The 25,920-nt window shown below is 45.0% G+C and overlaps 1 protein-coding gene across 6 annotated transcripts in view; it reads right to left on the reverse strand.

Moving 5' to 3' along the window:
• CEP164 (centrosomal protein 164) overlaps window positions 1-25,920 on the reverse strand; it is a 385,375-nt gene that overhangs the window by 97,015 nt on the left and 262,440 nt on the right. For all 6 annotated transcript variants that reach the window (XM_078682279.1, XM_078682276.1, XM_078682274.1 and 3 more), the window contains 4 exons: window positions 9,001-9,117; window positions 8,549-8,671; window positions 7,881-8,024; window positions 7,324-7,407 (listed from right to left, as the gene is read on the reverse strand). In XM_078682279.1, coding sequence (XP_078538405.1) covers window positions 7,324-7,407; window positions 7,881-8,024; window positions 8,549-8,671; window positions 9,001-9,117 — 468 coding nt within the window. The remainder of the gene's footprint in view (window positions 1-7,323; window positions 7,408-7,880; window positions 8,025-8,548; window positions 8,672-9,000; window positions 9,118-25,920) is intronic.

The raw sequence follows: 25,920 nt of genomic DNA on the forward strand, positions 1-25,920 counted from the left end.
TTTGGATATTGTTGCTGAGAGCACTGTGTCAGACGCGGTTGTTGACAGTGTTCTTTTTGACTGTGTCATCAATCGTGTTTGTGGATGTTGTGTCTTTGTCAACGGTGTCTTCCAGTGTCTTCGTTGACAGTCTTGTCATCTAAGGCGTCGTCTTAGACGGAGTCATGATCAAAGTCGAAGACATGCATATGATGGCTTCATCAATGCTAATGAGGTTGACGGTTTATGTTTTGTTGAAGGCTTCGCAAATACCTTATATTTAGGAGACACTGTGTCAGAAAAAGGCGTATGTGGCCTCTTAGATGGCATTTTTCAGTCAGAAGGAGAACATCCAAGGCTGGCCTGTCCTCTCTTGTGGACTTTTAAAAAAGCCTTTTGATGGTTCTTCGGAGGATGAAAGCTTTTCCTCCAATGTTGTCTTTAAAGGGCAGTCAGGACATGAATGTGCCTTTTTGTGATTTTCTTGATGCTTTGGAAGAGCCAAAACCTTTTCCTCAGAAGTGCGTACCTCTCCAGATTTCAATTTGTGTCGCCACAATAGCAGTCTACCCAATCTTTAAGAGCCTTGGTAGAAAATGTTCTACAGATCTTGCAGTCATTTGCCTTGTGCAATGGAAGAAGGCAACATATACAGTCCTTGTGGAGATCCTCAAGAGTGAAGCCTCTATTTGTTGGCAAGTCCCACATGGTCTAAAAAAACTTTTTGGAAGGATTCATACATGTTCGGACATGTTAAAAAAAACTTGAGATAATGCCAAGTCACTCACAAATTCAGACAAAAAATATGAAAAGCCAACTTATCTACTGACTGAGCGGAGCGCTGAGCCTGACTCCCTTAAAAAACGACCTGCTGTAGAAATCTGAGCTAAGGTGGCATGGGTGAGCAAGGGTGAATACTGTACTTTGCTCTTATTGCTTGAGATTCCAATCTTTTATAATGACGTGAATGGCTACAGCTGTAACTATGGTAAAGCCTTTCTATCTATGTTTAACATTGTACTGTTCAATATGTTTACTGTGGAACTCCCAGCTCGACAATAAGCACGATTCAAGCATGTGAATCTATGAAAGAACCAATACTGGAGAACCTGAAGTCCCTGAAACACATGCTGACCAGGCGCTCAGACTGTGCTTGGTGTTAATCATCTGATTGGGGAGTCCCAAGTAGCAGCAGTTCTCGTCTATGAGTCTATCATAGTGTTCTTTAAGAGCCCCTGGTTTGATGAAATAGAGGTCATTAAATCACCATGCCTCGGAGCACCTGAATTTAATAAAAGTCCATAATTGGTAGAGAACATTGGGTTGAACTTTGATCCATTCATTTTCTAAAAGCAAAATACCCTTCCTTTTCAAGTTGAAGCCTCCCAAACAGAGCTGCTGTCTGGTTATTAAAGACTTCTTGGGAGCATTCTGAAAGCTAACTTAAGAATGAATCCCGCCCATTGCTTACCATTGGCTATGTGGTTTGCAACTCACATTTGCTTACATTCGATCTGCTGGCTATATTTGTTTTAAGCTGTCCAGCAAGCCTTTGTCTCTCCTGTAGGGAATAGACTCTTTACTGTCTACTTCCATTAGTGCTCACTTTATGTAAACAGGCCTTTATATTTCGTTCTTGTGACATTAGCTGTGTTAAAGACAAAGGTCAAATGTTAGGCTCTGTCTTCCGAGGGAGTCTGGTGTTTACTTTTCTTTCCCTGAATTCAAAGTGAGAGGATTTATCTGTCAATCTAGGTGCGTGAAAGGAACGGCTTTTTTCTAGCACACAACAAAACGTAAATGTCTATAGATGAACTGTGCAAATATTTCAGAATATATCAGAATTAGGAAAGCACAAAAGTAGAAAATGTTTTGTAATTGTGCAGTGTGCTAGAACAAATACTTGAATACAATCAAAACAAATCAATAGACTTGGTGATGTCATTTCTAAAAATTATTGTTTGAGCGCTGTATACTTTTATCTTTATAACTGTATGTCTGTGAAAATATAATACTTATTTCAATTGAAAATGTGTTGTCTGTAATGGCAGTGTACTACCACACCATGCATACTCCGCTCTACACTACTCTACTTAACTCCATTCGACGACACTCCACTCTATGCCACTCCACTCTTCACTCCTCTACGGCACTCCCCTCTATGACATTCTATGCCACTTCACTCAAGGCCCCTCTGCTACTCTCTACCCCACTCAACACTCCACAGCATAACCACTCTTCGCAATTCCACTTTACCCACTCTACAATGCTCCACTCTATGTCACTCTCTAGGCCACTCCGCTCTACTCCACAACACTTTACTCTACTCTACTCCCCTCCACGACACTCTTCAACCCTCCACTTTATGACACTTTGCTCCACTCCATGTCCTTCCACACTATGACTCTCAATGCCGCTCTACACCACTGTACAACACTTTACTCCACTGTAGACAATGCCACTCCATTCTAATCTACAACACACACTCCACTCTACGCCCCTCTAATCTACCCCACTCTATGACACTTTACTCCACTATATGACACACCACTCTCAGACACACACCACTCTCAGACACACACCACTCTCAGACACACACCACTCTCAGACACACACCACTCAAAGACACACACCACTCAAAGACACACACCACTCAAAGACAAAACACTCCACTCAAAGACAAAACACTCCACTCAAAGACAAAACACTCCACTCAAAGACAAAACACTCCACTCAAAGACAAAACACTCCACTCAAAGACAAAACACTCCACTCAAAGACAAAACACTCCACTCAAAGACAAAACACTCCACTCAAAGACAAGTAAGTAAGTAAGCAATACTTTATTGTACAGTTAATAAAAACCATTACAAAAAACCAGCAACAATAAAAGCAGTTAAAAACGTCAATTAAACCGTACTAAAAGTTAAAGTTTAAAAGGAATTGTTAGGGAAGAATGTTCGTCCGCCAATAAGGCATTTCTACGAGTCCCTGCGGGAAGTTTCTTATTGTTAACCCGACCCCCTTTCCCTTTCTGGTTGCTTTATAATCCGCATTCCTTGTAGGAGGGAGGCTGTCCTTTTCCCTATCTGTTCGTGTTTTTTAGTGGTCTGCCCATATTTAGACCTGTGAGTCAACTGTGCCTTTGCTTAATCCCAGTATTTTAGCTCTAGGTTTCTTGAAAAATGCGCTTTCTTTGTCCATTTATTCATTCTTTATGTGGATTCTGGCTTCTGCGACTTCGATATATTTTACCAGCCGACACACCATTTGGACTTCGTCACCTGAGAAGCAGGCCAGGACTGCTTGCCTGCAGGACCTGGTCCCTTTTTTGTTAAATAGTGGTCTCAGCAGGTTCCTGCGTTCTTGCTGCAGCTCCTTACAGATAGTGATGAGGTGTAGGATGTTTTCCTCATCATTCCCGCACAGGCGGCATTTTGCTGGTTTTAGGGGGCGCAGCCAGGGGGCCATGTGGTCTGCTGAGGGTAATACTCCTAGCCGATATTTTAGGAATGACTCTTTTATTTTTTTGGTAAAGCTGGTCAAAAGATATGTTTGTGGTGTAAGTTTATTGTAAGTTTGGACAGTTAGCCAGCCATGTGCTCGCTCCGTTAGTGAAGCTTTGTCCTGTAAGAGAGATTCTTTCCTGACAATGTTGTTTACTGTTTTTTTTAAGCCTGCCAGGTTCCCTTGTAGATCCCACAGTTGTCGCACCCCTAGTTGCTTTATTGCGTCCTCCAGAAAAAGCCTTGCTGGGCTGTTGTCTTTACTTTGTAGATCTTTCCAAAGAAGTGCGTTAAGGGTATTTGCCTCTCCCCTGCTGAATTTGTACCAACTTTTAAGGTATACTCCCTTGCGTGCCAGCTCTTCTTTTACCAGCCCAAATTCAAGTCGGATTTGCGCTGGTGAGGTGTTCCGTGGGAGGCCAAAAATCATGCGCATTGCTCTTGTTATTACTCAGTCTACTGTTTCAGCGTCCCTGCCTCTCATTGCTTTGCTTCCATAGGTAATAGATGGAATCAGTTTGGCTTGGATCAGCTTTATTAGTGGGGAGTGGTTTGGCCCGACGATCTTGTTTTTCAAGTTTCTTAAGGATACAGCTGTCATTAGGCCTCTTTTTTTAATTTCCTCTCGTTGTGATATAAAGCTGGCCCTGTGATCGAAGGTTACTCCCAGATAGCGATAAATGTTTATAACAAATAAAAAACACTCCACTCAAAGACAAAACACTCCACTCAAAGACAAAACACTCCACTCAAAGACAAAACACTCCACTCAAAGACAAAACACTCCACTCAAAGACAAAACACTCCACTCAAAGACAAAACACTCCACTCAAAGACAAAACACTCCACTCAAAGACAAAACACTCCACTCAAAGACAAAACACTCCACTCAAAGACAAAACACTCCACTCAAAGACACTTCACTCTACAACACTCTATTCTATGTCACTCAATGACACTACTCTAAACCCCACTTTATGACACAGTATGCCACTCTACACCACTATATGCCACTTAACTACAGGCCACTCCACTCCACTCTATCACAGCATGACTTTAGGACACTCCACTTTACTCTGCTTTATGCCACTCCACTCCACTCCACTCCACTCCACTCCACTCCACTCCACTCCACTCCACTCCACTCCAGCCCGCTCTATGCCTCTCCACTCTACAACAGTTTACTCTAATCTGTGCCCCTCCACTCTGTACCCCACCACCCTACACCACTATCCGCCACTCTACTCTATGACACTTTACTGCGCACTATACCACTTTACTCCACGACCCTCCACTCTGTGACTCACTGCTCCACTCTACTCTATACCACCGCTCCACCCTACTCCACGACCCTCCACTCTGTGACTCACAGCTCCCCTCTACTCTATACAGCCTCTCCACTCAGGGACACTTTGCGCCATTAGCCTCTACGCCCCTCCACACCATACCATCAGCCTCCACTCCACTCTATGCCCCTCCACACCACACCATCAGCCTCCACTCCACACCATTAGACTCCACTCCACTCCATTAGCCTCCACTCCACTCACTTTCAGCCATGCTGAACAGCAGACACGTTGGTGTACAATATGGCTAAAACACACTGGCAAAGGCAAAAGCTCATTCATAGGCAAAATCTATAGGCTTTGCCATTGCTTGTCCATCAACTTACTTTCCAGGGGGCTGGACAAATAGGCCCAGGTCTCTTCTGCCAAAATAGTCTAATTTTTATGATTTTTGTATTTTGTAACACACAGTGCTGTGGCTCATTCTTTGGAGGGTGCAGAACATCAACGTGGGTTAATGCAGTCAGCGATGCTGTCCTATCCCCCGACATCTCCCTTCAGCGTTTGCATATTACATATATTGCAAAGTGACTCCTTTTTGAGTTCCACCCCTAGTTTTTCATTCTTTTTGAGACTCACCTGCTGGAACTCTAACACTGGGACACTGTCATCCAGTGCACATGCTCTGACCCCTAAAACGCATGTTGAAATTGGCTTAAATACCCACTTGGCACATTTAGCTTTCCTAGAAGGCACAGTATACTGTACAGAAATACACCCCTGGCATGGGAAGTTAAATGCTGCACCAATTGTACCACCCACGATAGTGGCAGTGGAAACATGGCCTCATGCCTACCCTGTGTAGGCTGAAAGCAGCACCTTGAACCCTATTACCCAGTCTTGTCATAATTACACTTCGGGCAGAGAGGATAACCTGATTTTAAATATTAAATAGGTCACCCCTAAACAACCCTTGCTACCCACACGGTAGGGTACATAATATTTAAGAGCAGGGCATATGTGAAATTAGAACTGGCATGTTTCTCCAGAAACCGAACCCAAAATGTCATTGTCACTAGTCATATTTTTAACTGGTACATAGTAAAAGTCAAAGTATTGATTATACACTTTAATCTACAATGTTGGACCAATACCAGCTATGGACTCCGTTCAGAGACTTTTTTATTTAATAAATATCCACTCTAATGGTACAGACGGTATTTACTAAATACATTGGAAATGTAACTTTTAGAACATTACCTTTACTCTGCCTGAAGCTGCTGGAGGCTAATTTGTATTAGATATCTAGCAACTGCACAAGTCTGTTCTTGGCCTGAATTAGGAGTGAAAGCTGCTCCAAAAGAAGAGAGAATGGCCTGAGAGGGAGGAGCTGTTTTTCCCCTGGCAGGAAGACCATTTCGGGTGGGCCCAGGATCGTAATTTACTTCAAAGGAGCCTTCCTTGTCACAAGTAAATTGGGTGACACTTTTAGAAAGGCCCCAGCTATTGTCCACCTAGCCAGTCTGGCCCCAAACCCAGTGGGGCAAAAGAGACCCCCAGAACCAGTTTTGATTGACCACAGAGAAGTGGGACCGCCCATTACCCTGACTACACCTTTGGGTAGGCACATTGGGAGAAGGTTTACCCCATCTTGGATTTTGAGAGTGAGGGGCACTGTGGGATTGTTTGCCGTAAGGCAAACCGGATCTGCTGAAAAGGTAGGCCAGTTGCCCCTTAGAACATTTTCACCATTGGTTAGAAATTGACCAGGAGTCACTCCTACCCACTAGGTAGTGCCAGGCATAAATGCAGCACTACAAGGTACCTCCTCAGAACACATACTGCACCTGCAGAAGATCAGAAAAGTACTAGACCTGCATTATGTGACCTGAGAGGAGCCCTGAAGGACTGGACCTGCTCCCTTTTGTACCCAAGACAAAGGAGTTCCTTCCAACAGTCAGCTGCTTGGCCCATGTGGCTACAGGGGCACAATAAGGCAAGGTGCAAGGAGCCTTTTCCTGGAAATGCCTATCTGACTAGTTGCAACTGAATCAGGACTGGAATTTGCTGTTGGCCCCTGCCTGACACCCTGAGAGTCTCTGAGTGCCTTTCTCTAAGGTCCTGCTGGCTTTCGAAGGGTACTTGTGTAGTTGTTTTGGCACAATAAATAAATGGGAAAACTCTGTAAAATGTTTCATCCAGATCTTCAGGGGGTCTGTGGGAATAAGTATCCGAACAGTTGTTCCATGGTGTCAGATTGGATTTCCACCTAATCCCAGTCAAGGCTCCAACCAACTCTAAAAAAACTACCAAGTTACATTCTGCGTTGCGAATTAGAACATCTTCACCAAGAAATCTCTAAAGATCCAGTGGGATCAACCTGCTTGAAGTGTCCAGCCTTTGGTTTTCCACTGGCAGCAACCATTCAGCGACAAAGCTATCATGAAGTAACCAACCCTCAAAATATTTCAGCCAGAAAGATTCCACTAAAATTGCCTTGGCAGTGCAATACAAGGCCACATAGTACCTAATTCAGAGAACTAATCGCTCACCTTGCTATTCAGCTGAGCGCTTTTCATCTTCAGTTCCTTGCTTCTTAACTCCAGCTGCTCATCCAGATCCTGTATTTTTCTTTCCTGTGAGAAAGTTTGGTGAACATAAGAAATGCAGGATTGGGTGAAGGGCTCCTACTTCATGGCCAAAGAGGAACTCGCATTACTAGGCAATGATGAATACCATACGGCACAGGATCCCTTCAGGGGGTGGGAGCTCCCATAATCTTGCACCTGTGAACAACAGTCTGCCAAATATGCAGACAAGAGTGCCCCACTACTCCACTAAGATGAAAACCACCCCCTGAGATGAAAGCCTATTCCCTTGTGAGTAGAGTTCCAGATCCTCAACTGAATAGAAACTGATTCTTTTCCGCTCTTTTACCAAGAACACCCTCCCCCTGGATCAATGGGTAGAGTACCCATGCTTAGCCAGAGAATAGCACTGTCCTCACCTAAGGACACAAATCCTCCCCTATAAGAATAGAGCAGTACTACCCAGCAAGTTGACAGGACCCATCCCCTGGTTATCACCGATGAACAATGACCCTCTGTACCTTTTGCTGGTAGCTCCGTCGGACCTCCTCCAGGCGCCCCTCTAGGTCCTCTCTGAGTGTTACCAGCTCACGCTCGTGGTTACTTGTCAAGCGCTTCCATTCGTCTTGTCGCTTCTCCAACAGCCTCGCCCTCTCCTTTCTTTCCTGCAGGAGCAAACCTAGCAGTCAAAAGACCAGACACACCTCCAACAAGTGATCACAAAAAGGCAAGCACTGAGGGGGAACTCGTTCAATGAGGTTAGATATCTATACCCTGTCAGGCACAGCTATCTTATCGTCATTGGGTCAATCAGCATTGTCATCACACTGTATCCTAACTGCGCCCATTGGGAAAGTCCTAATGGTAAGCAAATCACAATGCATTCTCCAAATGTGGCCATCACTTATATGGTAGAAGAAAGTCCATTGAAATCCATTCTACCAGCATGCTCAACAAAGCGGAACTTACCAGTGTGCCCATGGAATCTAGCCTACAAGCTGGGCAACAAATAGGCTGTCAGCATGGTCAATGCAGCACCCTCCCATCATCATCATGTGATGTGACAATGCAATATTCTTTTAACGCATTTCTGAGCACAGAGAGGGACCTTTTCATACCAATATTTGTGTAGTATTGTAGCTGAAAGTGCCATGTGCATAAAGTAAAGGCCATTTTTCAACAGGTTTACCTCTTCTTCATACTGGTCTCTGCACCGCTGCAGAACATGATTGTGCTCTTCCGTCAGTCTGCCTAGCCGCCTCTCATGCTCCTCCTCCACCTCTTTACGTTTTTCCTGCAATAGATCACTCAGCTGCAAGAAGGGACAGAAGTTACCAGTTAGGGAGAGGACGCATTGCCAAGGTTTTGGAGTTGGGTCTTACACCTCACTCAGACCAGAACTTGTGGTAGTCTTTAAAGTCTATTGCAGACGACTAGAGTCATCAGTGGTGGGCACTTGTCCTTGACTGGCATATATGAATGGATCACTCGTGGGTGCCAGAGTGGTGTAGACTATCCTGTTACCTCTCCCCTCCCCCCTCCCCCCACTAAAAGTGTCCTCCAGCCACACTCATAGAACAGCTCAGTGGTTTACCAGCTCCAACCTTCAATCTGAGATATCGCCTGATACACAACACTTACATCCCGTTCATAGTCTGACAAATGCTGCATTTTCTTATGAACCAGATGAACAGTCTCAGGTGTTGGCTCTTCAGCATGCTTGGATTCTGAAATCTGCTTCTGCAGGTTGGATATTACCTGCAATAGAGAAGCTGTCAGATGGAAGGAGTAATGCAGACACAGAGAAGCACTAAAAGGAATGAACAAAGTGAATAGATAAAGGGAGAGAATGAACAAGAGGTAGGAACAAGACAGAAGTGAGATAGTAACTGACAATCCTTCATCGCTGCAATGTAAATAGAGTTCCATCAAACTGAGCAAAAGAAATATCTGCTATATACAGCGAAAAATGTTACAGCAGAAACTAGTTGAAGATTTGGTTAGTGGTTGATTTTTGGTTGTGCTGTTTTTACATTTTTACACTAGTACAGTGTTCATTTGAAATCTCTTTCCTTTATTTGCTTTTCATTTTAGATATTCCTGCTGTTTTTCTATGTATACTTTGCTCTATCTAGGCCGGATAGCTTATGTTCTAAATGTACGAGTTACTTACCTTCGGTAACGATGTATCTGGTAGAGACGTTGTCTAGCCGCAGATTCCTTAACTTAGAATATCCCCAGGTGTGAGACTGGATCCGATTTTTTTTTGCAGCAGCACCTCTGCGCGCCTGGAGACGGCGCCACACGACCCCGCCCTGACGCGGCAACGTATGTGATGTCAGCAAGGTCGTATAAGTCACTCCCGGTGCACTGACATCCGCTTTCTTTAGATAAACTTTTCTGCGTCACAACGCGGAGCCTCCGACAAAAACTGTGAAAGTATGGGAACAGTGTGCCAAGGATGAAAAATCCGTGAAGAAAGAAGGAGGATGGTGCAAGACACCATCGTAAAAGACAGAATTAGACACTGCCTACATATAAGTGAAAACGCTGTGAGAAGGAACCCCGCCAGCTAAGCAAAGAACCTTCCCAATTGCGAACAAGGGAAGAGTATTCTCAACAGACAGAAATAGACTATTATTATCATGCCGAATAACAGACAGAAATAGACTGTTATTACCATGTAGCACTGTGTCATCTAGCAAGAACGGTGCACAGGGAAAACAATAGTCCACCGCAGGAAGGTATGAAAAGACCGGCACTGCCACTACAGTAATAGAGGTCTGAAACAGAGGTCAACAGATCCCCAAAGAAGACGACTGTAGAGGAGACCAGAACCCTGAGCCAATAGATAAGGCGGGAGGGAGGGAAGGCAGAAGGAGAAGAGAAGAAAAAGATGATGAATCTCCTGGTGAAGGTTAAAGAAAAGGCATCATTTTACAGGTAAGAAACCCTTGAGAGGGAGTCAGCTGTATTAAGGTAATAGAAACCCATGAGAGAGAGTTAGTCGCATTATGGCAACTCTCAAAGGGACGCAACAGTGAGAGTACCCATGAGAGAAAAACCAATGCCAACTGTAAAAGAGGGCCAGTGGAGAACCCACTGGGCAAGGAACTTGCAGAATGGGGAGTCTGGGTGGGCGTTAAGGAATCTGCGGCTAGACAACGTCTCTACCCGATACATCGTTACCGAAGGTAAGTAACTCGTACATCTGAGACATCTAGAGACATCTAGTCGCAAGATTCCGTAACTTAGAATAGATACCACAGCCATACCCCAAAGGGGAGGTGGGTCTGCGACAGAACAACGGAAAGCGCCAAGCATCTGATCGGCAACAGAGTGATGGATAAAGGGGGGAGGCAGTGGCGGAATAGCCAGACAGCAACCCAAGCAGCTCTGAAGAGCAGAAATAGCGGGATGGTAGACATCCTAAAAATGCCGGAATGGCGCTACAACATACCCGTATAAAAGTGACAGTTAGAACGGCATGAGCCATATACCAGAGCAAAGAAAGAGAGAGGGAGAAAGAGGGAGAGAGAGAAAGAGAGGGAGAAAGAGAGAAAGAGAGAGGGAGAAAGAGAGAAAGAGAGAGGGAGAAAGAGAGAAAGAGAAAGAGAGAAAGAGAAAGAGAGAAAGAGAAAGAGAGAAAGAGAAAGAGAGAAAGAGAAAGAGAGAAAGAGAAAGAGAGAAAGAGAAAGAGAAAGAGAAAGAGAGAAAGAGAAAGAGAGAAAGAGAGAAAGAGAGAAAGAGAGAAAGAGAGAGGGAGAAAGAGAGAAAGAGAGGGAAAGAGAGGGAAAGAGAGGGAAAGAGAGGGAAAGAGAGGGAAAGAGAGGGAAAGAGAGGGAAAGAGAGGGAAAGAGAGGGAAAGAGAGGGAAAGAGAGGGAAAGAGAGGGAAAGAGAGGGAAAGAGAGGGAAAGAGAGGGAAAGAGAGGGAAAGAGAGGGAAAGAGAGGGAAAGAGAGGGAAAGAGAGGGAAAGAGAGGGAAAGAGAGGGAAAGAGAGGGAAAGAGAGGGAAAGAGAGAGAGAAAAGAGAGAAAAGAGAGAAAAGAGAGAGGAAAGAGAGAAAAGAGAGGAGAGAAAAGAGAGAGAAAGAGAGAAAGAGAAACGTTCTATTAATCAGTATTCCCCATTGCTAATTATCTGACAGCAGCGTTAATTAACGCAAACTCACTTTCCAAGCACACTATTGATATTTACAATCTCTTTGTAAAGCTAGATTTAGATATTGTATTTGTTACAGAAACTTAGAAAAAACAATAGTCAGAGTGTTCACTGACTGATGACACGCAGTTACATCTTTTGTACACAACTCTGGTCAACTGGATTACAAAAGCAATGAAGGTGATGCAATCTACTATTGAATTACATTAAAAAATGTAAACTGTGCAACGCATGAGATGAGTCATATTATGGATCAGATTATTGCCTAGGGGCTTAACAATATCCAATAATATTACTCCTTCTGGGTGGTCTGACCATAATCTGATTTCATCATTCCTTTTGATATAAACAGGCCACAGCTCTATTAATAACTAAATCGACACAGAACTGGTGAAGGACATCCCTTGATCAAGTTTTAGACGACGCATTTAACAAGGTCTTTTCCAAACATGATGTCACTGAAAAATATCTGTGAAAACAAATTCTGCCACCCTAGACAATGTATTTCCTCCTGCAAGAAAGCAGCTTTAAAAAACATAGTCAACAACCAGATTTGACGAGGCCCAACACCCATTTAAAAAGGAAACCAAAAAGGTCACAATGTGGAGACAGACATGACTACAGCTCTACAAATAAATCAGAATATAAAAATGCTCTATCAATATATATATATATTTTTTAAATCAAGTCTACCTGGCACAGCTCTTGCTCTAATAGCATTACCCTTGCTGACAATAAGCAACAAGAACTCTTTGAGGTCCTGAATGAGATTTCCAGCTATGTCACATTCCCTAACTTAGATAACTATTTTCAACAGTTTTGTAATGATCTAATAACCTATTTTGTCTCTACTATTGACTAAAAAAAATGGAAGAAACCTCTTGAAAGCCGCTTGTCACTGATACGACAGCTCTTAAGTATACTGATAATGCGCTCAACCGCTAAAGCTTTCAGGTACACACCAGTTGATGTTACAGTACAACCCTGGCTCTTCTATTGTCCCCCGAGTGTTGGCGCCTTCCTTCAGAGAGCTCCTGATGCTTCGCATAAGTCTGGAGCAATCCTAGATCTGCTTAAGATGGACGGCTCTTAAGTAGATCCACTATGCTTAAGCAGAAGCCTGGATCCACTAGATATCTCCAGTCTTTCCCGATTATTATTTTGCTAACAGTGATCAATTTTCTGAAAGTGCACATGGCCAAAGTTGTCAGTTCCTCTGTCAGGAAGCACTGCATTTTGGACAGTGCTCAAGCGTTCACTCCCATTTAGTAAAGAGGCGATGACCTCTGCAGTCTAGAATGAACTTTGAATGGCTGCAGATGTCACAGTGTCCATGCACTGATTATATCACATCAGTCAGATACTCTGACACTGTTGAGCATAAACTCTTAATTAATTAACTAACTATACAGGTACTGTGTTAACATGGTTCCATTGGTATTTGACCGATAGGGTATACAGAGCAGTGCTTAATTTGAGCCGGTGGTTTCCAGTGCTCAGCACCAACACTTTATTATCAAAACTGGCTCTTATGACACATGGTGGTGCTGTTCGTCTTATTTTTTTAGGAGCGCAACAGCTATTGTTTAATAACTAAATAGACATTAATATCACTATTATCTGCACCTAAAGCTATAAGAATAGCTTGGGAGGTATGTATTAGTCATTTTAACGTATATTTAGAGTCTGGAGTGTCACCTTGTAAGAGTGTGATGACTAGTAGTGCTAATATTGTCATTGACAGTGCTAGTGGGAGCAATGGGTGGTGCAAGCTGCAGTGGCTCTTGACAACGGCCCTGGAACTTCTTTGTTTACAAATTAAGCACTGGTTCAGAGTATTACTTTAACCATTTACTTAGTCGATTTGTAAATGTTCTCACAAAATGCACCAAGGCTGTGGGCTTTTTCCTTACTTATTTAATTTATAACTGAGGCCCCTACCAGCCCTCATTTGCCATCTTGGCCTCACTTTATATATTTAGGCACGTAACATTCCAGTGTTATTTAGATCAAATATTACCCCACTGACGACTCCTACTTAAAAAGTGCTGACTTCCTGCTGTTAGAACTTGGATGAACACACACTGTTAAAATTAAATACAGATACAACAGATATTCCGATTACAGTTAGAAACACCTCACGATTGTATCTCTGTGGCCTTTTTGATTTTGGTACTTACTTACTTACAGCTACTGCCCCTCCTTGAGGACAGGCCGTCAACCATGACTCTCCAGCCATCTCTGTCCTGGGATTTTCCTCCAATCCGACTCCAGGTGCAACCCAACTCCTTGCAGTCAGCCTCGAGTCCTCAACACAAGGTGTTTCATGGCCTATCTCTTCCCCTTTGCCCTTGAGGGTTCCACATGAGGGGTTCTTTGGTGGTGTTTGATGCAGGCTTGAGGAGGGTGTGACACGATTTTTGCACGCAACTCGGAAAATCAAAGTCTTCAAAGTGTTAGGATGAAATTTGATTTCTTATCTTTAGGACAACCAAGTTGTGTCTGTTACATTGTTGTGCACTAATCTGAGAAAAATCTTCCATATTCGCCAGGTGCTCACTGAATCCAGTTGGTGTGCTGTAATCAGTGATATCTGTGGCCATCTAATCTAGATGGCGGTCCTATATACAGGATGCAAGACCCTCACTCACAAGTGGTGGCAGGCTTCATCCTTGCGTCAGCGCCACTCAGATTAACTAGCAAACTTGAATGTATGGGCTCCTGGCAGGCAGGGCGTTTAGGGAGATGTTTTTTTCCTGTAACAGATTGACATTTTTGTTTTTTTAAGATTAAAATTACCTGGTGGTCAACCTACTGTAATTCATTGCGGTAGAACCTATGAGATTTAAAAAAAAATTACTGGACGTTTGAAAATGCAGTCTATCCCTACTTCCCCTGTTTTGGTCAACGTTGAAAGCCTTAGGGTCTGTGCCCTTCTTTTGGACCCATGGTTACTGTAACATTTATTTAGGTATTGAGCCTTCATTCCTCTCCCATCTTCAGTCCATTCATAAATCAAGCCCCAAGTGCAGTGGCAAATGCCCCTCCCTGTTTCTGCCATAATACTTACACAATTAAAGCCCACAGGGTTTTTTTTATTAAGGCTTGATCTGTCTTACAAACTTTCGACCTTGTACACCATTCATTCCAAAGCTCAAGTCGTACATTTATTGTGAATGATTGAATCAAAAATGGGCCATTCAAATCTCTCCGTGCTACCTCATAGATTCTCTTGTGTGTCTCAGGATTCCATGAGGCCTGGTTTAGAGGTCGAGCCTTCTCAGACCGAGAAGAAAAAATTTGGAATTATCTGCCTCTGAAATAAAACATATCTCTTCTTGTCTGGGTTTCAGAAAAGACTCTGCTGTTCTTGCCTTATTTCAATTAACTGTTGGTCAGTAAGTCTGTTTTCACTAACCTAAGCGTCAGGAGACCTTCAGGTGTTAAAGTGCATTATTGGCATTCTTTAACTTATGTAAGATTTAAAAAAAATTAGGATTACTGCAACTTTTAACAACTGCAATCATCTTTATGTTCAAGGTGAAGCCCTGTATGACAGGCAAAGCAGTAATTTCATGTTTGACATTTGAAGCGAGAGATTTCGGATTAGATTCCTCAACAGCAAAAATGTACGTTTCCGTATCTTTTTGTAGGCTGTTTTCATACTTTCTCATGCCTTCAGAATCCTGCTCCTGTTAACACCTTTGTTTCAATTCCATCGCATGACCTCCATTGCAGTCTTGTAAACAAAATCCTTTAAATGTATGTCTTTGGTCTGCTTTTGCAGCTAATCCTCATTTGTGGTGCTGGAGGATCCTCTAGTCTCCCCATTCCTGTGATTCACAAATACAATTTTCTTTCGTTAATAAACCTATTTAGACTTCGAATTGGTGAGTGGGGGGAATTTCTTTTACAGACCTGCCACTTTGGAAGTGCCTACACGTAGCCTGACGTGGGAAGTAGTGCTGGATAGGACCCGGCACAATGACACCAGGAGCCAAAGTGAAGATGGAGGATCTTCCAAGGAGGCTGGGGGTCATGGGCGGTAGTGAGAAACTAGGGTGAAGTCTGGCCAGATGTTCGACTCATCAATCAAGGCAGACAGTACTAGCAGCCTTTGAAAATCTATAAAATAGAAGTCAGATTGTATTTATTGACTAAAGATTTGAAAAGAATTTTGAAAATTGTTACCTGTGCAGCTGACTACAGGATTAAACAGCTTGGGTCAGTAATGTGGGTGTTACGGGATACGAGGAGTTAGAAGTGTAAGTGGACTCCACAGTATAAAGCAGGAAGCTCTAGTAAAAGGTGCAAGAGGGGAAGGAAGAAAAGGAATGTCTAGAACACATAGCACAGCTCCTAGAATATGAATGTGTGAATGAAAGAGGAACAGTGATCCAGCCGTACTGGAACTCTGCAAGCCTCGACAGGATAGGACTGGGGGATTTCACAAGCAAGAGGGTCCGCAGACAGATGATAAACAACTTTACTTTCTTCCTCCTTGCATGAGAATAGATGGGAAAGAGCTTTACTTCCCTCACTTGCCCTTTTACCTCACCTCTATGGGATGAGCTTGGGCACAAAGCTGAGGACACCTTAATGTGTTCCTGGTTGTGAATGAGAAAACAGTTAGGAACATGGGGGTAGAAAAGTTGAAATAAGTGAAAACACCAGCTAAAAGAGTTCTTGTCCATGTGATGTACCACCAGCATGGGAAAATACTGTAAAATGGTGGGTTAGGCTCACTAACAAGGACGGGATAAGTACTTTCAAGAAGTAGATACCTTGGAAATAGAGCACTTACATAATTTTAGAAAGAGATTAAGAGAACAAAAAAAAACAAGTTAGATGCCAACCAATGGGTATGTGGATGCCAGCAAATGCACAAAAGAGATTCAGAAGTGGAATATGAAAAACTCCATGAGAGACTGAAATATCAAATCACCCACTCGAGCAACAGGGTAAGGTCTAGTACATTTCCTACTCTGCCTCCTCCTTATTTACTTCCCCAAGTCACGTCTGAGAAATCAGACAGCACAAGAAAAGAAGGCAGCCATTTTAGATGTTTTGAATTTTCCCATAATGACAGACTATGCCGGGGGATGCTCCAATGATGATACCTGAAAACAGAACACTGGCAGCAATCAAGTGGTGGGAGGGGTACAGACAAATAATCGGCAAGTGGGTGCTTGGAGCGACACACAGGAAGCGCAAGTTGACAGTATGGCACACGCAAGACAAGAAGCTAACTCCATGACATCGTACTCCTCCTCTACAGCTTGTTCTCCCTCAGCACCCTATTGTTACAAAGCTTTGCATTGGAAAGGTAGGACAAGGAGTCGTTCTCTAAACTGAATATCATGAAGTATACAGCTGGATAGAGCGAGAAATCCTGAAACCACATGTGATTAGACTACTAGAGATATGCCTCAACTCAACATACTGCAAGGAACATTGTTTTACCAATCTGCAATCGGAATATGTACAACCTTTAAATTGTTTTGCTCTACAACTAAATCCAGGGGAGACTGAAGGAAAGATTAAAAATAAAATAGAAAAACAATATTCTTTCACAGTATGCTGTATTCTCTTACGTTTCAGAAAAAAAGAAGCAAAAATCATTCCACCACATTGTGATTACCATTTCATAATTGATTTAATGCTGGAGAAGTCATCTCATTCCAGAATCTACCCGCTAAGGGTAACAGAAACTTAAGTACTCTGAATATATATCTACAAGAAAACCTGGAGAAAGGCTTCATTTAGCACTCCATATCTCCTCAGAGGCTCCTCTTTTCTTAGTAAAAATGTGACTGAGTATTTAAGACCAAGTATTAATTACAGAGAAATAAATGCCATCACCAAAAGGCCTTACCCCGTTCCTCTCAACTATCAAGAGATAACTGCCAAGATTTTTTCTAGACTAGATCTCAGGAGAGTATATAATTAGGTATGGATATGTGTTGGGTATAAATGGAAAACAGCATTCAACACTTGTTATGGACAAATCAAGTACCTTGTTATGTCATTTGGTCTATGTAATTCCCCATCTGTCTTCCAGCATTTTATGAAAGACAGCTTTGAGAAATTCTGGATGTGTATATGGTAGTTTATCTCAATGATATTTTGATATATGCTTCAACTCTGGAGTTACATCGAAGCCACATAAATGAAGTATTTACTAGATTGTGATAGCATTCACACTACGCCAAAGCAGAAAAATGTTTGTTTCATGTATCAAACATCCAATTTTTGTGGTACTGCATTTCTGCTGATTGTTTTGCAATGGGTCCCATGAAGCTGTAAGCAGTCCTTGAGTGGCCCACTCCGAAAAGTGATTAGGAAATTAAGAGATTCATCAGTTATGCCAATTTTGTCGGCAATCCAATACAGATATTTCTAGTATTTCAGACCTCTTGTACAATTGACCAAGAATAGGGTAAAATGTGACTGGGGTTCTGAACAAGTAGAAGGTTTTATTCATTTAAATTTAATAGAAAAAGACTAGAAGATCTCAAGGCTCTGGGTGGGGGGGGGGGGAGCAGCTCTGGTTAGTTGAAGAGCCATGGTCTTGAGGCTCTTCCTGAAGATGTTCATGGTGGGGGCACGTTTGATGTTGATAGGGAGCTCGTTCCACTCTTGACCGCGAGGTAGGAGAAGGTTCTCCCACCTGTTCTTGCTCTGTGGATGCGCTGGGGTTCAGCGAGGGCAGAGGATCGGAGGTTCCTCTTGAGTGCGTGGAAAGAGATTCTGTCATTGAGATATTAGGGTCCAGTGTTGTGTAGGCATTTGTAGGAGTGGGTGAGTATCTTGAAGGTTACTCTCTTCTCAACGGGGAGCCAGTGGAGGTTAGGCAGGTGTTGGGTGATGTGTTCGTATTGAGGGATGCCATGCCGAGGATGAGTTTGACTGCGGTGTTCTGTATGGTCTGGAGCCTACAGATCAGAGACGTGTTGATCTTGGCGTAGAAGGTATTTCCGTAGTCCAGTCTGCTGGTTATGAGTGCATCGGTGACTGTGTTCCTTGATTCGGGGGGATCCATTTGAAGGTCTTTCGGAGGATGAGGAGGGTGTTGAAGCAGGTGTAGGCGACGGTGTTGACCTGTCAGTCATGGAGAGGGAGGAGTCCAGTACCAACACGAGGTTACAGGCGTGGTCCATGGGGTGCCGGCCGAGGGCGGTAGGCCACCAGGTGTTGTCCTATGGAGAGGCGCATTGGCCGAGGACTAGGACCTCTGTCTTCTCCGAGCTGAGCTTCAAGCAGCTGCTGTTCATCCGGCATGAGACGTCTTTTATTCCTTCTTGGAAGTGGAGTCTGGTGGTGATGGGGTCCTTGATTGAGGGAGAGTATGAGCTGGGTGTTGTCGGCATAGGATACTATGCTGAGTCCGTGCTGTATGACAATGGCGGCGAGGGGGACCATGTAAATGTTGAAGCACGTGGGGCTGAGCGACGATCCTTAAGGTACTCCGCAGGTGATTTACGTGTGTTAGGAGAGAAAGGGTGGTAGACTGATTCCTTGGGATGTGCTGGTGAGGAAGGAGCGGAGCCATTCGAGGGCGGACCCCGTAAGCAGGCGCCATGGAGCCTGGTGGTGAGTGTGCGGTGGGTGACAGTGTTGAATGCTGCAGAGAGGTCGAATAGGATCAGGGCCGTGGTATGTCCTTTGTCGAGGAGGGTGCGGATGTCATCTGTGGCAGCGAGTAGAGCGGTCTCGTGCTGTGGTTGCTACGGAATCCTGATTGGGAGAGGTTGAGGATGCAGTTTTCTTCGATGAATTTTGTTACTTGGACGTTGACAGTCTTCTCTGTGACTTTGGCTGCGAAGGGGAGGAGGGAGATGGGTCGGTAGTTCTTGAGGTCCGTGGGATCTGCTGAAGGCTTCTTGAGTAGGGGGTCTCACCTCTGCGCTTTTCCAGTCATTGGGGAAAATGTCGGTTTCAAAGGTGGTGTTGATGGTGCGTGGAAGTTCCAAAGCAATGGCGGCTGCAGCTCTGTGGAAGATGTGAGGGAGCAGGGGTCCGTGGGTGCTCCTGAGTGAATGCCTTTTTATGGTAGATGCATTGTCTTCGGTGGTGACTGAGGTCCAGGAGGAGATGGTGGGCTGGCTGGCACTGTTGGCGTAGGGAGTGGTTTCAGAGTCAGGTATCTGGTCGTTGAAGTTGTAGTTGAGGCCCTTGATTTTTAGATGGAAGTAGGAGCCAAGCTGGTTGCAGAGGTCTTGGGAGGCGGTGAGGTCTGCGGTTTATCTGGGTGGTTTGGTGAATTCCTGCATGACGTTGAAGAGTTCCTTGGAGTTACTAGAGTTGGCGAGGATCTGGTACTGGATAAAGGTCCTTTTGGTGGATCTGATGCCTTCATGGTATTCAGTCATGGTGCTCTTGTATGTGGTGCGATCGTCTGGGGATTTACTGTTTCTCCAGTTCTTCTCGAGACGTCTGCAGGTGCATTGTGACGCTCTAACCACTTACTCTCCTTTGTGGCAGAGACTGATTCCTCTTTGGGTGCTACTGGGCCAGTTCTGTCCCAGAGAGATACTGAAATAGAGGAGTTACACCCTGCAGAGCATTATTTATGAACTCTAATAAATACTGAGAAAAATATTACTATATATAATAGAGAGTGTTTAGCCATCAAAGAAGCCTTTATCCATTGGAGGTGTCATTCGGAAGGGGCCTGACATAAAATCACTATGTGGACTGACCATAAAAAACATTTGGATACGACCAGAACAAAATGCGACAGTGCTACTTATGTCTGGTGGCACTATTCTTTTCTCGTTTTGCTTATGCCATCACCTATTGACCAGGCAATTGACACGGAAAGGCTGACGCTCTGTCCCTACAAAATGATGTAGAGGTTGTAAGTAAACTGGAGAACCTTACAACCAGGCTGTGACTCTGCATCTGGTTAATTAAATATCTTGGGCTTGGCCGGACAATCACAGGGGAATGTAGCTCAGAAACATTTGGTTGGACAAGAACCTCATCTATGAATAATGTAAAATGGTGTGGACTATCATGGAGAATATTGTACATTCCTTACAGTTAAGATTTTAAGATGGTTTCACAACTCTCTGACTAAAGGCACTCCAAACAAAAGATGACGCTGGATTTAGTAAGGAGAGACCTTTGATGCAGAAATAGCATGCCATTTGTTTAAAAGTACAGAGACAAATGTAGTGCCAGTTCCAAAGAGAAAGCATCCCATATGCCAGCAGTTGGAGCGTTGAACCAATTCCTACGTGACATCAGCCAAGGAACATATTATTCATGAATTAGATTGTGGATTCGCCTCCACATCAGGGTTACACCACCATCTTGGCTCTGGTAGACGACTTCCCCCTTTTAAAGAAACTTCTCAACGCAGTTGAATTAGTAGAATCATTCCTCATGCATTTTTTTAATGGCATGCGGTTCCAAGGCCATAATCAAGTCAGAGAAGCTCAGTTCACTTCCCCATTATAAAACAAGTCTGTACTAGGCATTTTCAGTTTACTAGTTATCACCCACGAACAAATTGAACCGATTCATCAGTCATTAGAACAATATTTAAGATCTTTTTGATGGATCATCTGAATGCCTTGTACCATTGGATAGCACTAGCGGAGGTTGTACAACTCATTACATTTGTCCTTTAGCGGATATCCCTTTTTCAGTTCTAGTAGCTACAACCTCCAAATGTTACATCAGAAAATCTCAGATTCCCCTATACCATCTGTAGCCACTTTGCTAAAGAAGCTGCTCGTTAGCACTCATTATAGGTAAAAGTGAGGTACAAATACTTTGCAGAAAAACATTGCAGAAAAGCTCTCCACTACCAAAAAGGTGATGAAGCCTGGTAGTACACTAAGTACCTAACCATTCCTTGATCGCACCCTAAGTTCACAGCTAATGCTGTATGTCCATTTCCGATCACACAAAGACAGGAAAACCCACACTACATTTAACGTTTCCTTCACAGTGGCAGGAGCATCCTGTTTTCCATGTGTCACGAATAAAACCAGCCATCTCAGATACTCCCAGTAAACCAGTCGTTATACTAGTGGATGGTTCCCTGAAAACAAGGTTTAAGATCACAGATTTTTGTGTCTTCCATAGAAAAGGTAATATTTTGTGGTCTTGAAGGGTACAGATGGGTCAGAAAGGTATTGTGACCCAACAGACTTTGTATACCCTCCTAGATTAGTGAAGAGGTTTCACAAAAATTTACTGAAACCTGTGCCCAATAGTGTTCCTCCGGAAAGGCGGAGGGAGGGGAGATTGGAGAGGGATACTATGAGGAATCCGGTGCAAGGAGAAGGGGCCAGTGGAAGTTAAAAGAGGGCTGAAACCCTAGATCACTAACCATAGCATAATAGTAGTTACTGACTTCCTGGGTTTGGGTCACTTCCAGGTATTGAGAGGCATAACACTATTTAGGTGCACTAAAAGTATTGGGGTTCACCTGGAAACACTGAGTTGCTACACTCAATTTTTGTTCACATGCATTATTTTGTTCTCTAAGTTTGTTGTTTACCTTCCTTCTTCATTTCCTCCAGTGTCCCAGTTTGTTCCAGTTTTGACTAGCATTGTGCTGTCTTAGCCCCCTTTTTTGTGAAGTCCCATTTATTGCTGTAGCGTCCTGGGGAATACTACTTGTATCCTAGTCAACTTCCATCTTGTAACAGCACTACCTGCTCCTAGAACTGGTAATGGCAAATCCATCCATGCTGTATTTTTTAGTAGCCGGCTGGACTGCTTGCTTGCCATCATCCCTCTGGGGGTGGAGCTCTGCCCATTACGTACATCTACAAAGAGTCGTACCATCCCTTGAAGGAGACAAACCTTGAAGGAGAGTGGATGACAGTCCTTGAATGCTCTCCAACTCCCTTCCCTGTTTCTCTCACGATCCCTATGACCAGGGGATAATTTCCTTCACTCACCAGTGCAGGTATTTAGGGTAAGCAGCGACTTTTGACAAGGCAGTAAACTCCAAAACATGTCACCTCCAAAGAGGCTCTATTTCACCCCCAGATGCACTCCTACCCTTTCGAGAAAGCTCACAGATGGCTTGCTGCCCTTACAAGAATACCCAAGTCCCGGGAGAGGGGGCCATGTCACTGGATATAAAAAAACTGTTTCTGAATATTCGTGATAATCCTCAGAAATTCTGAGAATAACAAACTTTATTTATAAAGTTTTATATAGCGCGGACTAGATCCCGAAGGATATCAGAGCGCTTTACAGTTGTAGGGAAGGTAACAATCAGAACTTGTCAAACATGGGTAGTAAAATAAACATAAGATCAATAGTTCACGCATAACAAATCATATATAGTCCAGAGAGGACAAAGGGGCTATATGAAGTAGCGTGGTGATATAAGGGTATTAAGTGAATAATCAAACATGAATAGTAGTCAACAATATAGTAAAATCTAAACAAGAGTTATATGGGGCTTATACTAAGCATTGAATCAAGTGGTAAGCAGCCGATAAACTTTTACAATCATGGGTACACCCGCGCTGGGGAAGAAAAATCATATACAAGGGTGAATCATACTATACAATGAAAGACACCTTTCGGGCAGAAAATAAAGTACAAGAAAGGTATATATAATGTCCCTCCTATTAAGGTAAGAATTTCTTCATGAGGAATTCCTTTGCTTCCCGTTAGAAGGTGTATTAAGTGAATAATCAAACATGAATAATAGTCAACAATATAGTAAAATCTAAACATCAAAGATCATTGATAAGAAAGGAGTAATTGGCTGCAACAAGAGGAACCGCGAGACAGAACGATTGGGGTGGGTAAGCAGCCGAGAGGTCGGGCTGAGTCAGGGGAAGGGTTGAGGTGATTAGGCTCTAACCGGTGGTTCCTCATTACATCTTGCTGAGCGACGCGCATGCGTTCTCAGCGCAACTTGAGTAAGGGCTCTCAAAAATGCACCCAAAGACGGATTGCCTACAGTGGATATGTGCGGGCACGTGCACATCGCACACCATTTGCCTCTCTCCTCACTCATGCTGGTTTGCTTGCAGCTGGCATCAGACTTCAAAGGAATCCGCTCCCCCGCCGTTTCTGGCTTTGCTCGCTGAAGGCTGTCATGCCCAAGATCACACCCGATTAAACAGCCGAGGTAATGCGCCCATAAATGATATTGTTGCTTCCTGCTACTTTGGTGTCACCTCCGCTTTCATCATTGGATCCCAGTCTTTTGCTATCTAGATGTTGTAAAATAGACATGAAAGGTTTAGTTCTGTCCTGATTAGGGTCACTTTCGGAAAATCTTACAGAAACTACACTGTATGCATTCCTACCCGTTCTGGTCTCGTTTCTTCGAGGTTTATGGTGCTGTTCATTCACACTTGCCAGAGATGCCGAAAGAGTTCTTTTGAGCTTCTTATTTAATTATGTGCTAAGAAATGTTTTATTGTGTACTATACCGTGATGCCAAATTCTGTGTCAAGTCCGTGCATTGCAACAAACGCCTAGAGGCGCTGCTGAATTTTGCACAGCCTGCTGGCAGACTCCTGCAGGATTACCACCACACCCACCTCCACCACGTCCTCCAACCACCAGTACCGTGTCCACTACCACCACCAACACATCCACTACCACCACCACGTCCACCACCACCACGTCCACCACCATCACATCCATCACCACCACCACCACCACCACCACCACGTCCACCACCATCACATCCACCACCACGTCCACCACCATCACGTCCACCACCGCGTCCACCACCACGTCCACCACCATGTCCAACACCACCACCACATCCACCACTACATCCTTCACCACCACCACCACTACGTCCACCACCACCTCCACCACCACCACTACGTCCACCACCACCACTACGTCCACCACCACCACCACGTCCACCACATCCACCACCACGTCCACCACCACGTCCACATCCACCACCACCACGTCCACCACCACGTCCACCACCACGTCCACCTCCACCACACCCACCTCCACCACACCCACCTCCACCACACCCACCTCCACCACACCCACCTCCACCACACCCACCTCCACCACACCCACCTCCACCACACCCACCTCCACCACACCCACTTCCACCACACCCACTTCCACCACACCCACTTCCACCACACCCACTTCCACCACACCCACTTCCACCACACCCACTTGCACCACACCCACTTGCACCACACCCACACCCACACCCACCTCCCCCACACCCACCTTCACCTCCACAACACCCACCTCCACCACCACCACCACGTCCACCACCACCACCATGCCCACCACATCCACCACCACATCCACCACCACCACATCCACCACCACCACGTCCACCACTACCATGTCCACCATCACCACCCCCACCATGTCCACCACCACCACGACCACAATCACCACTACGTCCACCACCACCACGTCCACCACCACTACGTCCACCACCACCACGTCCACCACCATGTCCACCCCTACCACGTCCATCACTACCACCACTAGCACCACGTTCACCACCACATCCACCACCACCATGACCACCACCATGTCCACCACCACCACGTCCACCACCACCATGTCCACCACTACCACCGCGTCCACCACTACCACCACGTCCACCACTACCACCACATCCACCACTACCACCACGTCCACCACGTCCACCACACCCACCTCCACCACACCCACCTCCACCACACCCACCTCCACCACACTCACCTCCACCACACTCACCTCCACCACACTCACCTCCACCACACTCACCTCCACCACACTCACCTCCACCACACTCACCTCCACCTCCACCACACCCACCTCCACCACACCCACCTCCACCACACCCACCTCCACCACACCCACCTCCACCACACCCACCTCCACCACACCCACCTCCACCACACCCACCTCCACCACACCCACCTCCACCACACCCACCTCCACCAACACGTCCACCACCACCAACACGTCCACCACCACCAACACGTCCACCACCACCAACACGTCCACCACCACCACCACGTCCACCACCACCACCACGTCCACCACCACCACCACGTCCACCACCACCACGTCCACCACCAACACGTCCACCACCAACACGTCCACCACCAACACGTCCACCACCAACACGTCCACCACCAACACGTCCACCACCAACACGTCCACCACCAACACGTCCACCACCAACACGTCCACCACCTCCACCTCCACCACCTCCACCTCCACCACGTCCACCTCCACCACGTCCACCTCCACCACGTCCACCACGTCCACCTCCACCACGTCCACCTCCACCACGTCCACCTCCACCACGTCCACCTCCACCACGTCCACCACCACCACGTCCACGTCCACCACCACCACGTCCACCACCACCACGTCCACCACCACCATGTCCACATCCACCACCACATCCACCACCACCACGT

Source organism: Lissotriton helveticus, chromosome 3_1 (genome assembly GCF_964261635.1).
Source record: "Lissotriton helveticus chromosome 3_1, aLisHel1.1, whole genome shotgun sequence".
In the NCBI taxonomy this organism is placed as follows: domain Eukaryota; kingdom Metazoa; phylum Chordata; class Amphibia; order Caudata; family Salamandridae; genus Lissotriton; species Lissotriton helveticus.